Genomic DNA, 14267 nt, shown 5'->3' with positions numbered 1-14267 from the left:
CGGTTTTTCTTCTTTGAACTGGCCTGACTGGCTCGCTTTCTGTACTTTGTCAGCTCGTACATTCATTGATTGTCTCTCCGAGGAATCTAATATGTTCGATTACCCCTGTTAATCAACAATTTCTGGTTAATCAGCTATTAACCCTGTTAATCAGTAATTTCAATAGAACAAAGCAGTTAATATTACAAGCTATCGGGATTATTAGCCTACATTGGCTAGTGTTTGGTTCATATCGGAGTACATAAAAACAGATGAACAGAACATATATATTTACATACAGACGTGCACATATATATGCATATTGAAATATACATGCATACACATACACACACAAACTACTATACATACTACACAAGTAAAATTTAAAAAATGATAACATTGCATATAACTTAAATTTCTTGGACAGCCCAGTTCATAGTCAGAATATTGACCGTTTGAAAAACGTTTACTCAACATGAAAATAAACATTCTTTGTAATAACTGATGGGCATTGAACTATCTGTGTGAGATGCGTGATCAAGGACCCAAACAGAAGAAAGCCACCATGTGCCTAGAATGTGGTATTGAAGTTTCCTCACATAATGTGCACTGGGCCATATCCCAAAGCCACGCGAGTGGTCAAGGTGTCATTTCAGTTTTGCAACAGCACAGTTGTCTGAAAAAAAAAAAAGCCGTGTAGCCTTATTCATGAAAGAGAACTTGAGCTATGACAGGAATTTCAAGGTATGCTAAGAAGTATTGTCAGGCCCCTTGACCTTACCTTTTACATCTTCTATTATCACTGTGCCAGGGGAAGATTTATCATTCTGAATATGCTTTTATCATTCATATATGTGCAATCATTGCAATGTATGGTAACTTTTGCAAAAGGCACTGGTGGTGCTTGGCACTAAATGAAAAGAAAAAAACTTAAATTTAATGGAAGTTATGATTTTGCAGGAAAAATTCTTGGTTTTAATTAAAAATGATAATTAACTCGTTATGTAAAGTGACAATGAATAGCATGGCTCTTCCGACCAGCCATAGGTAAAAAAAAAATGGAGCTCACTTAGACTCAATAAATATCTTACTTGATACTTTGACTTTGATTACTTTGACTCGGACTGACCACAATTTGTCTCAGTGGGGCTCATTCGGACTCATATTCGCTAAACCTTTACTTCAGGCAGACTCACTTGAAATCACACTCACCAACATCTTACTCGGTCGCACTTACTCAGACACAGCTTCACCTGAGTCTGGGTGAGTCGACTCATCAGTGTATGTGTGTTGAATTAGCTTTTTCGATCATGGTGTCTTAATGCCAATATCTCAAATCATTGGTACTCTACGACACACCTTTTTTTTTTGTCTTATATTTTCAAATACTAGCTATCAGTTGTTGCAGTCCTTGAAGGACATTATTTTATCATTAAATGTGCAACTCTCGCAAGATATCTTTATCAGCAACTTCCTGTGAAAGAGTTATCAAGAGAGGTCATTGTCATGGCCCCTAATTCACGCCTCTGATGACTAATACTGAGGGCGTGCATGAATGCGAGCTTGCTGAGATGTGTGGGGATACAGTCCATCCCGGATATATTAAACTCTGATACATCGAATTAGTGGCTATATCGAACCGTTTTAAAATTCTCTTAAATATTCTACGCAAAAGTACGAGACTGGTACACATATACGTTAAACTTCGCATAGCAGAACGTCCGCTATATTAAATGCCGTGCCGTGCCGATGCCCAGAAATAAATTTGTTCTAGTTAATACCAATCACTTTTTGACCACATTCTAACAAGTTCCGGTCTCTCTTCGCGTGGTGGTGAGGAAAAGGCGGTGTTATTTCATTGCATTGATGTGGTTCAATGCACAGCACTTGCGAGTGCACCTGTATGTTGTATGTGCGATCTGTAGGTTTTAAAAGAGTACTGACATGCTTTTGACATGTCGTGAAAGGGGCGTTTTTGGTTTCTTGGGTGTGCAGCTTAACGTTAACGTTATCTGCACACGAGAGTCAGACAACACAGATAAATTACTTTACTTTAACTTTAAAGTTTTCTTCGCTATGCATTAGCAAGCCAGCTGTGTCAACACAGTTCCACTGAGCTTGTGAAGTCTGCGTCCTGTGTGCAGCCTAAATCGCAAAAATCTCTGCCGGATTCACGGGGCAGGACATCAATTTACTTGTTGTTTACGTGCATCGTGAGCAAATGACTGGTTGGCCTCTAGTAAGTGGTGAGTTGCTGTTTCCCCATGATGTCACACTGCCATGAAACATCACTGAGAAGCCGCTCTCTCGATATTGAAACCCTAAGGGAGCGGTATTACAAGTACATTGGTACATTTCCAGGTGACACAGTAGTATTTTTAGGGTTCTCTACACCAGTGTTTGCATTTAAAGCAACAATGCAAAAATATTTAAAATTGGGGTAATACTCCTTTAGCGCGGGCAGAGTGTTTTTCGAAAAGACTGATTGCCGAGCGCACCGTAATGAGAATGCGAAGTGACTGTGCGATTTCGTTGCAATGTTCGCATTCCCGTGTTTGTTCGTGCACGATGGCATGTGGGACCGAAAGCATGGCCTTAGAAATGTGCAACCTTGTGACATACTTGTGGTGTTTTTAGTAACGATGTCACAAGTGACCAGGGTCGTACCCAAGAATATTTTTTGGGGGGTCCCTTTCCGTAAACGTCTAACTTTGGCAATTAGTGGTCGATGTGAGGGCATGCAAATATTTTAGTATCACCCGAATAGTTAAAGCATTAAAAATTTTTGGGGCTGTTGAAACTCCCTCAACCACCCCTCTAGTTACGGCCCTGCAAGTGACATTGCTATCGCCAATTTGTCTGCAGTTGGAACTTGCTTGATTGTTTGGGGACCGCGTTGTCTTTTGCGATTTCTGTACTTCTCGCCTTGTTCCTGAGAAATCCTCATTAGAGAGTTGAATCAAACATTCAACCTCCTCGTTGCGATAACAATTTTGCCTGGTGCTTGAACCGATCCCAAGTAAAGCGCCGTCATAAACTGTTTCCCTGCGGGCTCTGGAGCCAGTTAAAGACTCTGGGTGAGCCATGACTGCTGACAACTGTTTGCAATGCCTTAATGGATTCTGCGACTCATTAGCGTTTCTGGGCACCATCTCGGACAGTGAGCGACTTCATCTGTGTAGATAACGACATAGCTGTTTCTGACTGCATCGATACCAAGATTGTGGCTGACATTGGTGCCGGGGAAGTGTACTCGTGTGGTCATGAAGGGGCTGTGGCTGCCACTGCCACCAACCTTAATACTGAGCTTGCATTGGTGTTCAGCATCAATCAATGCTGTTGTGGCCAATTGAGCCAGATTTGCTTATTTAGAAAACTTCAATGATATTGAAGATGACTGGAGTTTGACAGTGCTCAAAATGCAAGACAAGTTTTTAGGCTATTTTCAAGCAAAATATAGAGTGATAAGTTAAAAAAAAAACGGGTTATTGCCTTGTTTCTCATGATGTGATCGAATTATGTTAGCAATTGTTGCGATTTATGAAAACTATTTTCAGGCCTGAAATTCTTGAATTTAAGCCATAAATGCACATATTTTGTATTTCGAATTATCGATGTATCAAACTATTTTGTGAAACCCTTCCAATTCGATATATCCGAGATCTACTGTGGACTTCACTACACATATATGCCGATATAAGGCTGACAGTAATGTTGAACGTGAGTGTAGATTGGCAGTAAAAAGTGGGGCTCACTCAGACTCATTCAATAAATACATTTTGCGCATAGGGCTCACTCGGACTTAGACTCGGCAACATTTTCCTCAACCGGACTCGCTTAGGCTAAGATTCGTGGGCCAATTTGAAACTGAGTGAGCCTGACAGAATTGACTCATGATTTCGTTTGCCAAACTGTGCCACCAACATCATCACTTGTGTATACATCATTGATTGTAAAATTGTGTGAAGTTTTGGTATTGCATAACATATATGTAGTCTGATAGACCTTGTTGGGAAAACGTTCATTATCATGGGCCGTGCTTGCAATGTGAACATGCTATTTCTGTTTTGTATTTTCAGGATGCCATTTTACTATGAGTTCAAGATCTTGTTTGTTCTATGGCTCCTGTCACCTGCAACCAAAGGATCCAGTATCCTGTACCGACGTTTTGTTCATCCACAGCTTGTTGAACGCGAGCAGGTGTGTTCCAAACACAGTTGCATCCAGGTTTTCTAAGCTCACCTCGCCCCGCCGCGGTGGTCGAGTGGCTAAGGTACTCAGCTGCTAACCCGCAGGTTGCGGGATCGATTCCCGGCCGCGGCGGCTGCATTTTCGATGGAGGCGAAAATGCTGTGGGCTCATGTGCTCAGATTTGGGCGCACTTAGGGAAACCCAGGGGGTCGAAACTTCCGGAGCCCTCCACTATGACGTGTCTCATAATCATATGGTGGTTTTGGGACGTTAAACCCCACATATTAATCAGTGTCCCTTGAACCCTTTCGATGTCTGCTGTTTCTCTGGTCATGGCACGCCTCCAGGGTTTGTTTGGTTTTGAGAATATTAGAAAAGCTTGAAAAATGCAGATATGGCTTATCGTGAAGTTATGACAGATAAGGAAGAAAGGGGATAGAACAGCCTTGTTTGCTATCGATGGCATCAGGCAAGACAGGGATGAGCAAGTGAAAGCAGTCATTGAGCCATGTGTTTGTTTATTGGAGAGGCAATGGCGAGCACTGCTGGGCACCATTGCACCCGTAATTTCACGCACGGAGTGTAGTTTCTTCACCTGTGAAGGTAGCTCGTGCATATAAAGTGGCCATGTGCTCCAGCAAGGATTAGGTAATATTATCAGGGGTTTTACATCCCAAAACCACCCCAGCAAAGAAGGGTGGGCACCGTCACTTTGTGCTTTTGAATGTACGTACCCACAGAGCGAGGAGTGAAAATATGTATGTTTCTAGCTAGATTGGAGAGATGGCACAACAAGTAGAATCATGCAAAGCACACCAGTTTTATGCTTCAGCCTCACTTATGGAATGCAGATTGAAGAATGGGCCGGTACATCGGATGGGGTACCTAGAACGGCTTTTTTAAATTTCTTGATTGGTTTGGATGAAACTTATTGATCTTTTGTATATTTGGGTGTCTATTTCATGTATGCAATTATTTTTTTAGTACAATGTATAGTTTTTAAAATATAAAATATTTCATGGGCCTTTTGAGGAGCAAGTTTTTTGTTAAACTTAGAGATCAACAATGTGAATCAGAATGCCATAATAATCTCAGATCAGAACGGTGTGCAGTGCAACAAAAATAGATGTTCTAAACACAGTGGAAAAAAAAAGTTAGGGTATGTTGAACATTTGCAAGTGAAATCCCAGCTTGAAATTTACTTTCTCGCAAATGTTCAACATACCATAAATTTTGTTTTAATAGGTTCAGACACCTGTTTTTGTCACACTGCACAGAGTTCTGATTTTAGATTATTGCGACATGCTGGTTTACTTTTTTAGCTCTCTCAGTTCTGTGCAAAATCTTGTTCCCAGAAGGCTCATGAGATATTCTGTATTTTAAAAACTACACATTGTGCAAGAAAAAAAATTGCATTTATGAAATCAGAACTCAAAATCCACAAAGTCCCCACGTTTTATTTCCAATGCCTTTTGCAAATTCTTGGAGTTAACGCACCTCCCTGTGAGCATGTATCCTCATTGCACGAAATTCTATGCGGAGGTTCAAAAATGTACTCGAACGGCGCAGACATTGCAGGACGTAAAACCCCCGGCGCTCATGTATGGCAAGGACACTGAAAGGGTTTAAGCTTGTCGCATGACTGTAGGTACTGTGCCGCAGTTACACACCATGCGAAAGTGCATGGCGCATGGCCTGGAGCCTCTGTCTTAAGCCAGAGTCGCTAAAACGCTGCATTGACACACTGTACCCTTAAGTGAGGGTGTGTACAATTGTACACACCAACTTTGGAGGCGCATCACACCCTGCGTATCTCTTTAAATAGCTTGAAACACGATGTGCACATATTTACAGGCTTTCTGAGTGAACAACTGGTGGTCATTTAACTTTATTCTGCTGTGTAGTACTGCAAAGGGTCGCTTTGCTAGAGACACTGCCACGTTCGACGATGGTCTGACAGTTCGATCGGGGACACTCCTTAAAATGTGTTCAATTCCGGCAGTGGCGGTCGCATTTCATTGGAGGCAAAACGGTAGAGGCCCGTGGTCTGTGCAATGTCAGTGCACATTAACACCAGGTTGTCAAAATTTCCGGAGCCCTCCGCTACGCCGTCTCTCATAATCATATGGTGGTTTTGGGCTTGTGAAACCCCAGATATTATTACTACAATGGTCCAATGTGTTGTGCATCAGGGCCACCGCGAAGAGTATTGTATTTTCTTTGCTCGAAGTGAATGCAAAATGATAGTGAATTTTCAACCTGATATTTAATTATCTTTATGCAAAACTATGACTGACTGATTGCAGAATGATTAGATATATAATTATATGTTAATTAACATTACTTCGTGAAACTTGCAAAAATGGCACATTCATCAATTTTTTCATTGCCTTTTTTTTTTCTTTTTGGAAAGTAATACCGAATGCATTGGAATCATGCCATGCGAATTTGACGCATTTCCAAACACTACATCTTAATTCATGCCTGAAGAGCCTATTTAGTATTCTCATGTTTGAGTCAATGACAAGTGACTTTTACAATGTGCTCGAACTAGGAATTGATGCTCGCGCTTAAATGATTCTGGCGAATAAAGGATACAGTGACAAATAAACAGCACTTTCGAAAGTTGCGCTCACTTATCCTGTTACAATGCATATGCAGCCGAGCAAGGCCAAATGTTTCTCGAAATTTGTGTTAAGCATACTTATAAGCAGCTAAACTTGCGCTAGCAGAATGGATTAAACCCCCCTTTGAGGACATGCATGACGTATGCGCACATGCAAACAAGATGTGGCTAGCAGAGGACACGGGAAGCAATCCAAACAAGGCATGCTTTAGCGAGTAGCCGCCAGGCAGCGACTCTGCCGATAATACTGACAACAGATTTTAGAGGCACCTGTTTGTTCTGAAGTGCAACAAAATGCTTAGGTTTTTGTAGTGTGGAATTTGCAGCTTTAATGCGGAAAACAAAGTGGAATGCCTAGTTATCAAATTTTTAAAAACCTGTTAGAGTGAAGCCATGGGCTCGAGAGCGGGCTATGTGGGCATAATATCAGCGATGTACCAGTATTGGTGGACAGCAGAAAGATGCTGCCTTAGCTTACTAAAGTCTAAATCTGATTTTAAAGTAATGTTTCTGTACTTGATGTTATCCTCAGTCTTGAATTTTATATAAACTACAAAGTTCAAGGTACTTCCTTGTGAACTTCTGCATGAGGAAAAGTACTCATGTGTGCCACCATGCAAAATGAGGCTGCAGCTTGCTACTAACTAGTCTTTCATTCTGCTTGTTACCCCAGAAACAGGGTCACTTGTATGCATGAACCTTGTTATATGCATTAATTAAATAAAGAAATGCCTATGTAGTAAATAACTGCAATTTTACACGGGGAAATATGGGGCATAAGATAACAGCTCTATACATATGCACGGCCAGTTTTGATGCATTCATTCTATTTGTGCCGAAGCTTTGTAGGCAAAATAAAGAATGGTGTTATGTAGCATTCTTAGCAATTTTCCGCGGAAATTTCCTAATGTAGTTTCTAGTTAAATTGTTAAGTGCATGCTTGATTCTATTACTCTAATTTTGGTCTTTTCGTTAATACCAACATGTCGTGACACATTTCAAGCACTTGTTGGTTCTTGTAGTGCATAGGACTGCACCGAAGGAAGGACATAGCAGTGCTTGCATTTTCTGATGAGTGATGATTTATTCTTGTTAGTGTTCAGTAATTCATGTTGCTAAATTTTACCCTCTACTGTAGAAGCTTCTAGAGCACTCAATAAAAGATACATATTTTGCAGCCAATACATGCACTTTCAGTTTAATGTAGCTTATTGATATTCATGGCAATGAATTTCATTATAGACAGTTTAATCATATAAATATGAACACCAAAAACTTTTGCAGTGAGTTCTCTCTCGTATGCAGGTGATTACTGCATATCTCAATCAACAGCAAAATGGACTGTAAACATTGTAGTCATTTTGCTTGCTGATGCTGTAATGGAAACTACTAAGTAGTTACTACACTGTCTTTTTTGCAGGAAATAGATGAACTGATCGAGAAGGCGAAGGAGCAAGGCTACGCTACCATGTTGCTTCTGGGCAGCCGTGGTCTGAGTTATGCCACCAGCGTGGTGCTCCAAACAGCCATCAAAGTAGGCATATATTTGCTTCATGCTTGCAACGTGCTACCATAGAACACTGCTGTTTCACAAGATTGTGCTTGTTGGAGGCTTGACTTACCCTCAATTCCACTTTGCTATTGACAGAAGCCACAGTTTTCATGGCAGTGTAAGGCACTATCGGGGTCAAATGAAGCCCGAACAGCAGCAAGCCTTTGCAATGGTATTGTGGGCGCCGTTCATTTATCACAATTGACAGGCGCGCGCATACTGTTCGGAAGCTCCGAGCATGTATCCATGCCTGCCTATGGTGATAAGTGGACGGCGTGCGCTATACCATCATGAAGGCTTGGCGCTGTTCGAGTTTTATTTGACGCAGAGAGTACGTCAAACAAGTAAATGCCTTGTATATAAGTGATATTCATATTGAGTGTACTTGGAGGCATTGGCAAGGAAAAAGATCTTCAAAAACAAACTACCAAACAAAGGCAGTGCCTCCAGTGGGTCAACAAAAGCGCTTTGGCAAATTTCGATGCAAATTAATTTTATAGGAAGTGTGTGCCATGACTCTTAAGAGACATGCTTCTAGAAAAAAATGTATAAATGCCTTGATATTCGAGCAGTGGGTATACCCTGCTCTCTTTCATCCTCCATCTTCACGCTGCAATAGTACACTCACCCCTCAAGCACTACAGAGGAGGGGAAAGAAGGTGCCTTAGCTGATGGGGTAAATAGAGGTATAGTTTTTTGTAGCATAGAGCAGTATATTTTCGGCAAAACAGTGTGCTGCTCCTGCTTCGCCCAGGAAATGGCTATGGGGACTGGGACCCAGTATGTGCAATGCGAGCAGTACATCCTCTTGGCTTCTTTTTATTCCTTCTTTTTTTCCGAGTGTCATTACGGCAATGGCTTGTGCAATGTAGGTCATAATAAAAATAGTAGCCGGAATAATCAGCCTGGTATTCGACTTCATCACCTCGCGAATCGATTGCTGCAAAAGCTTCTCATATGCATCCAGAACGACTGGAGTTACAGGATTTGTTCCATGCTTTAAGCGCATGCTCTCTTCTCATGTTTCAAGAAGCGCACAGGAAGGGATCAGGTGAAGAAAAGAAGCTGTGTCAGCGGTCTCTCTCTTTTGTTGCGATTCCTGTGCACACTAATGTTCCTACTGTGTAATTTGAGCTCCCGTAGTGCACGGTGCCAGCTTATGGGGACACCCTGGGGCATGATGCACATCTCAGCGATATGCTGTTTCTGATTTATGTTGGCTGTCAACCAATAGCAGCAATCTGCTGCTTGACGACATACAGCTAGTGAGCTGTCCACAAGAGGAGTGAGGGTGAGGCCTCTAATGAAGAGGGGGCATTTTACAAAGTGGCAACCTAAAGCTCCACTTGTAAACTGCATGTAGTGAAAGACGTTCATGTATGTCATCCTGAACAGCCACAATACTGTCAGCCATGTACATGTACGTCATTGCCTGTATGTTTAAAACAATACAGGCTTTTTTAGTCATTTTTTTGGTTATCATGCTCTGCCACATTGCAGGAATATGTGGTGTTCTTTTTAGTGCCGATTCCTCCCCATTCCTTTTTTTATGCTTCTACTACAGCAGCGTGTCGACTAGTTTCGGTTTCGTCCTTCCGCCGTTTCCTGCTTATTGCACACCTAAAGCTGTTGGCTTTCTGGTTTAGAATCTCCCAAAGGTGATCGATTTGCTACTATCTCGTTTATTGCTCCTGTGTACGTGATTATGCCTATTCCCGTGCCGGCGCTGACTGACAACAGCACGTTAAAGAAAAGCAGGTGGTTGAAATTTCCGAAGCCCTTCTCTACAGCATCTCTAATAATCTATGGTGGTTTTGGGATGTTAAACCCTATATATCAATTAAATCAATCAATGACTGACAACAAATGATGCCGCTGTTGTTGCAATTCCTGTTTCAGAGACCCGCATAACTGGTTCTCGTATATGTATTAGCTATAAGGCAAGTGTTTATGATCTGTTTCAAACTTGCTTTTGCCTTGTAGATGCACTGACAACTACCGTATTTACTCGCGTAATGAACGCACTTTTTTCTCGAAAAATCAGAGCAAAGTTGGGGACTTCATTTATTATGTGGAGTAAATTTTATGAAAGCTTTTTCGGGGGGGGGGGGGGGGGAGCGAAAAATGCAGTAATACAACAAAAAAAAAGTTATGTCACTTAGCCTTTCACAATTGACATACTGCGTACACCTGTTTGGAAATAGCTTCTTTGTTGCACTTTATTCATCTTCGCTGGTTGATGGCTCTATCTTCTGCAAGCTGTCTCCGGGCCACCCGCGCATGCCATAAAAGCGTTTTGCCACTATCTTCTCTCACAATCGTTTAACCACAACAGTGGTATCTGCTGTGATCTCGAGGGGCGTCCAAAAGTGTGTGCTATGACGCAATTTGCCAACTTCCCGGCAACCTCACACAACGACCGTGACGCCGCCGTTAACATTGTAGCAAGTAACCAACATTGGAGCAAGCTACCCCTAAAGCATCAAAACAAACCGTCGATAACAAGATTAACGACAAAGTATGGCCGCCTTCTTGCTTCTACATGAGAAGTTCTTTTACGCACAAACAACAAGCGAAGCGTGAAACGGGGGATTTTTTTCTGGTTTTCCAGAAACCTTTGCGACTGCAAATCCTGTCGTCGTCGCTCGAAAATCGCGTGCACTTGGTTGGGCTTTTTGAAACTGCCCGCGTTTAGTGACCTTCGCTCGCTGTGTGCTTGTCAGCTGCAATGTCTCTACACTCGCACTGTTTGTGAACCCCGCTGTGGCGCACAGATAAGACGGGGGACGTGCTGTTCACAGATAGAAAGAAAAGCAATACGGCATGCAACAACGGGCGAAGGGGGGGGGGGGGAGCAAGCAGAGGTGGGTCGGCAAAATAAAAAAACGGAAGAAATTTAACGGGTGAGAAGGCACCAGGTGTTGGTTAACGGGACTGCAGCGGATGAATGTAGGGGGTGTGTTTATTAAGCGGGAGACAAAAAACCTAAATTTTGATGACTGAAGTTTAGGGTGCATTTATTATGCGAGTGCCTTCATTAAGCGAGTGAATACGTTACTCAACTTTCTTCAGTGCTTTCACCCACGCAGTTTGGATGCACATTGGAAGTGTGCGCCAGTTTCTTGGCTGTAGCAGTCAATGTAACGGCGATTCGGATTGTCACTCAACTGGCTAATAAGAATTATATTCAGTAAATGTTAGGCTGTCTTATGCGGTGTTTTGTACGAGTCAAGATCCAGATGTTGATGAGTGAGCGACTTTTCCTAAGCGTGTGCGGTGAGACAATGCTGACTGGATAAAATGTGGCATTTTCCCCTTCATGTTTCAACTTGGTGCCCTTCGTGCACTTATTTTTGTATGTGTATACCTTTATTGCAACTTAAATTTTGAAGAGTTGTACAGATTTTCTTTAGAACTTATCTTGCTATCACTCATGGAAAAACCATGTGGAGGTAACAACACAAATTATCTTTTTTTTTTTACTTTATGGCCACCAAAGAAACTTTGACAATTTTTTTTTCTTAAATAGATTGATCTGAAACACTTATCCAGAAATGAAAAGTACACATTTCTGACGTGCATGTAACATTTTGCTGCTCCATAAATTGCTCGAAATTTTATTTTGGCTGTTGCATCCCCGGTTGACTTATTTCGGGAGAACGATTTCAGCTCTCAATTATTTGTCTGAAGATGCTCAACTTCTTCACTGGACTGTGCTTGTATGAGAGGGAAATCTATGTTGACACTGATGCTCATTGGCACAGCAGGGCAGTGGTGGTGTAAAGACGTAGTACATGATTTGTAAAAAGAACACTTTGTGTGGTTCCTCACTTTATGCAGTATCACACAGTCTGAAATCTTCCTTTAGTAAAGTATGCAGGCAAACACTTAGTTTTTTCACTTTTTGTACCTTGTAAAGAGGGTTGTAGAGAGGGTTGCTTTTTGTACCTTCTTGAAGAGACTGTCGATTGTATTTAAATGCCTGTTGTTGGACTTCATTCTTTCGATTTCTCCAGTGCCTCATTCTTCAATAATGGTTGACCGTTTCAATAAATAAGCAGTTTAAACATCCGCTACATTTATCTTTAAACTTTCTATGAAAAAGCTTGGTTATTTTGATTTAGAATTAGGGATAACAGCTTGTCACAGACGGGTTTTGAGTGAACTAGGGGTAATAGCTATGGGCGGCAGAAAGGGTTGTCAGGTTGTCCCTGGCCAGATTGTGCTCACTTTTTTCTCGTACACCGAAGTACACTGAGGGCAGCTTCCCCCCACTGGATCAGTTCAATCAATTCTGGATGTTTCAAGTATACCATAACACTATGGTATAAACCAGTGGTTCTCAAATGGGGATCCGTGGACCCTAGGGGGTCCGCAAAGCCGTTTGCATGATCTGCGAAACCCTCACCTACTTGAAGAAAAAAAAAAGTCGCGCTGAAACTCGGTTAAAGCGTGACTGCCCCACGTATTGAACTGTCCGAAATGAAGTGATGTGGCATGTTTGTTTCACGTTTTTGGAAGCAGTGAAAGGCACCTGTTTCATGCTCCAGTTGTGTTAATTTACCTACGTACCCGCCCCCTCCCCACCCCCTCTTTCATCTCCGCTGCAAGGAGTCCCCCATCATTTCCACCAGTCCACAAGGGGTCCCCGACACATCCATGGCCGAGAACCACTGGTATAAACAATAGCTATGTTGTATTTGGTTTCAGTTTTTTGGAAAGCCATCCTGTTATCTACATTTTCTGTATTTTCGTCAAGGGGGCTGCACAAGTGAGAGAAAATGTTAATAATTTTTTGTTGTCCAATTCTTTTCTTTAGGTTTCTTGCTTCTCTAGTTATGTGGGGCATAGGGCAAAGAATGCTGTTAGCTTGTTGTTTAAAGGGCTACTGGCACAAAATTTTGGGGCCGAGATAGCCTGCGGGGTCAATTCTTGTTAACATTTGTATATCATCTGCAAAATATCAACAGCGAATATAGCTTGGAAGGTATTTTAAATTAATTTTGAAGTTTGCATGAGTGACCGACTCCATAGCGCTATAGACACCCTCGGAGGTGACCCCGCGGTCACCCCCTACTTCCCTCACGTCACCACGCTGCAGTCAACAAAACAAGTTATGATGACGTCATAGCCGCCATATTTCTTTTGCCGCGTTAGTTCCCAAAGTCTATATTTCTCGGCAACTGGTTGCGAGTGCGTGGCCGTGGCGCACGCTTAAAAAGTTTTGTGTTTGGCAACATTCCAGTGCCGTTTTTTATTCAGAAGTAATTCTTGTTGCGGATTGTGCGAAAGTGCGTCACAGTTCTGTGTGCTGACGTGGCACACGCTAGGTGGCGACAGTTGCACCTAGTTTGTGAAACTCTCAAACCGAAACAAACTGATCAATAATGAGGGGCCTGTAATTATTTATGTATCGCGTGCTGCAGCAAACAATGTGTCGTGTCATTACAAACAGCCCTACAGCAACGCATTGCAGCAGAAAAATGGGAGGCCAAATTTTTTGTCAGTACCCCTTTAAGGGTAAAGGCCTTGCTGATTACCGATTCACATTCTCCCATACCTATTTTTGTCTTTTTTTAAAGAATGTGACACCTTGTGGACATAGACTATGATGGCAGCATCACTGTCTTTGTTCTTTGACTGTGCTTTCCTGAAACACAAAATACCAAAGAAACTACTACATGCCTTCCAAAACAGTATTTAAAATTCATATGCATAGTGGCATAACTGGGAAGAGTATGAGTGCCCCAAGCGCTACTTTAGAGGGGGCGCCGAGCTGAGTCCGCCAACATGAGCTGAGGGCAAGAAGGCCTGAGGACACAAACGAGAGAGCCCCCCCCCCCCCCCCCCCGCACCCTGTGTAAAGTTTGTCAACGTCCTTTTGCGGCGAGCCGCACCTTTGTTCAGTTTCATTAAATC

General features: G+C 42.2%; 1 protein-coding gene across 1 annotated transcript in view; it reads left to right on the top strand.

Moving 5' to 3' along the window:
* The window catches only part of LOC119175869 (receptor expression-enhancing protein 2), a 75508-nt gene that overhangs the window by 4590 nt on the left and 56651 nt on the right, over positions 1-14267 (top strand). The window contains exons 4-5 of the mRNA XM_037426885.2: positions 4059-4179; positions 8217-8330. Coding sequence (XP_037282782.1) covers positions 4059-4179; positions 8217-8330 — 235 coding nt within the window. The remainder of the gene's footprint in view (positions 1-4058; positions 4180-8216; positions 8331-14267) is intronic.

Source organism: Rhipicephalus microplus, chromosome X (genome assembly GCF_043290135.1).
Source record: "Rhipicephalus microplus isolate Deutch F79 chromosome X, USDA_Rmic, whole genome shotgun sequence".
Classification (NCBI taxonomy): Eukaryota; Metazoa; Arthropoda; class Arachnida; order Ixodida; family Ixodidae; genus Rhipicephalus; species Rhipicephalus microplus.
Note: the sequence above shows the minus strand (reverse complement) of the source record. Positions and strands in the feature narration are given on the sequence as shown.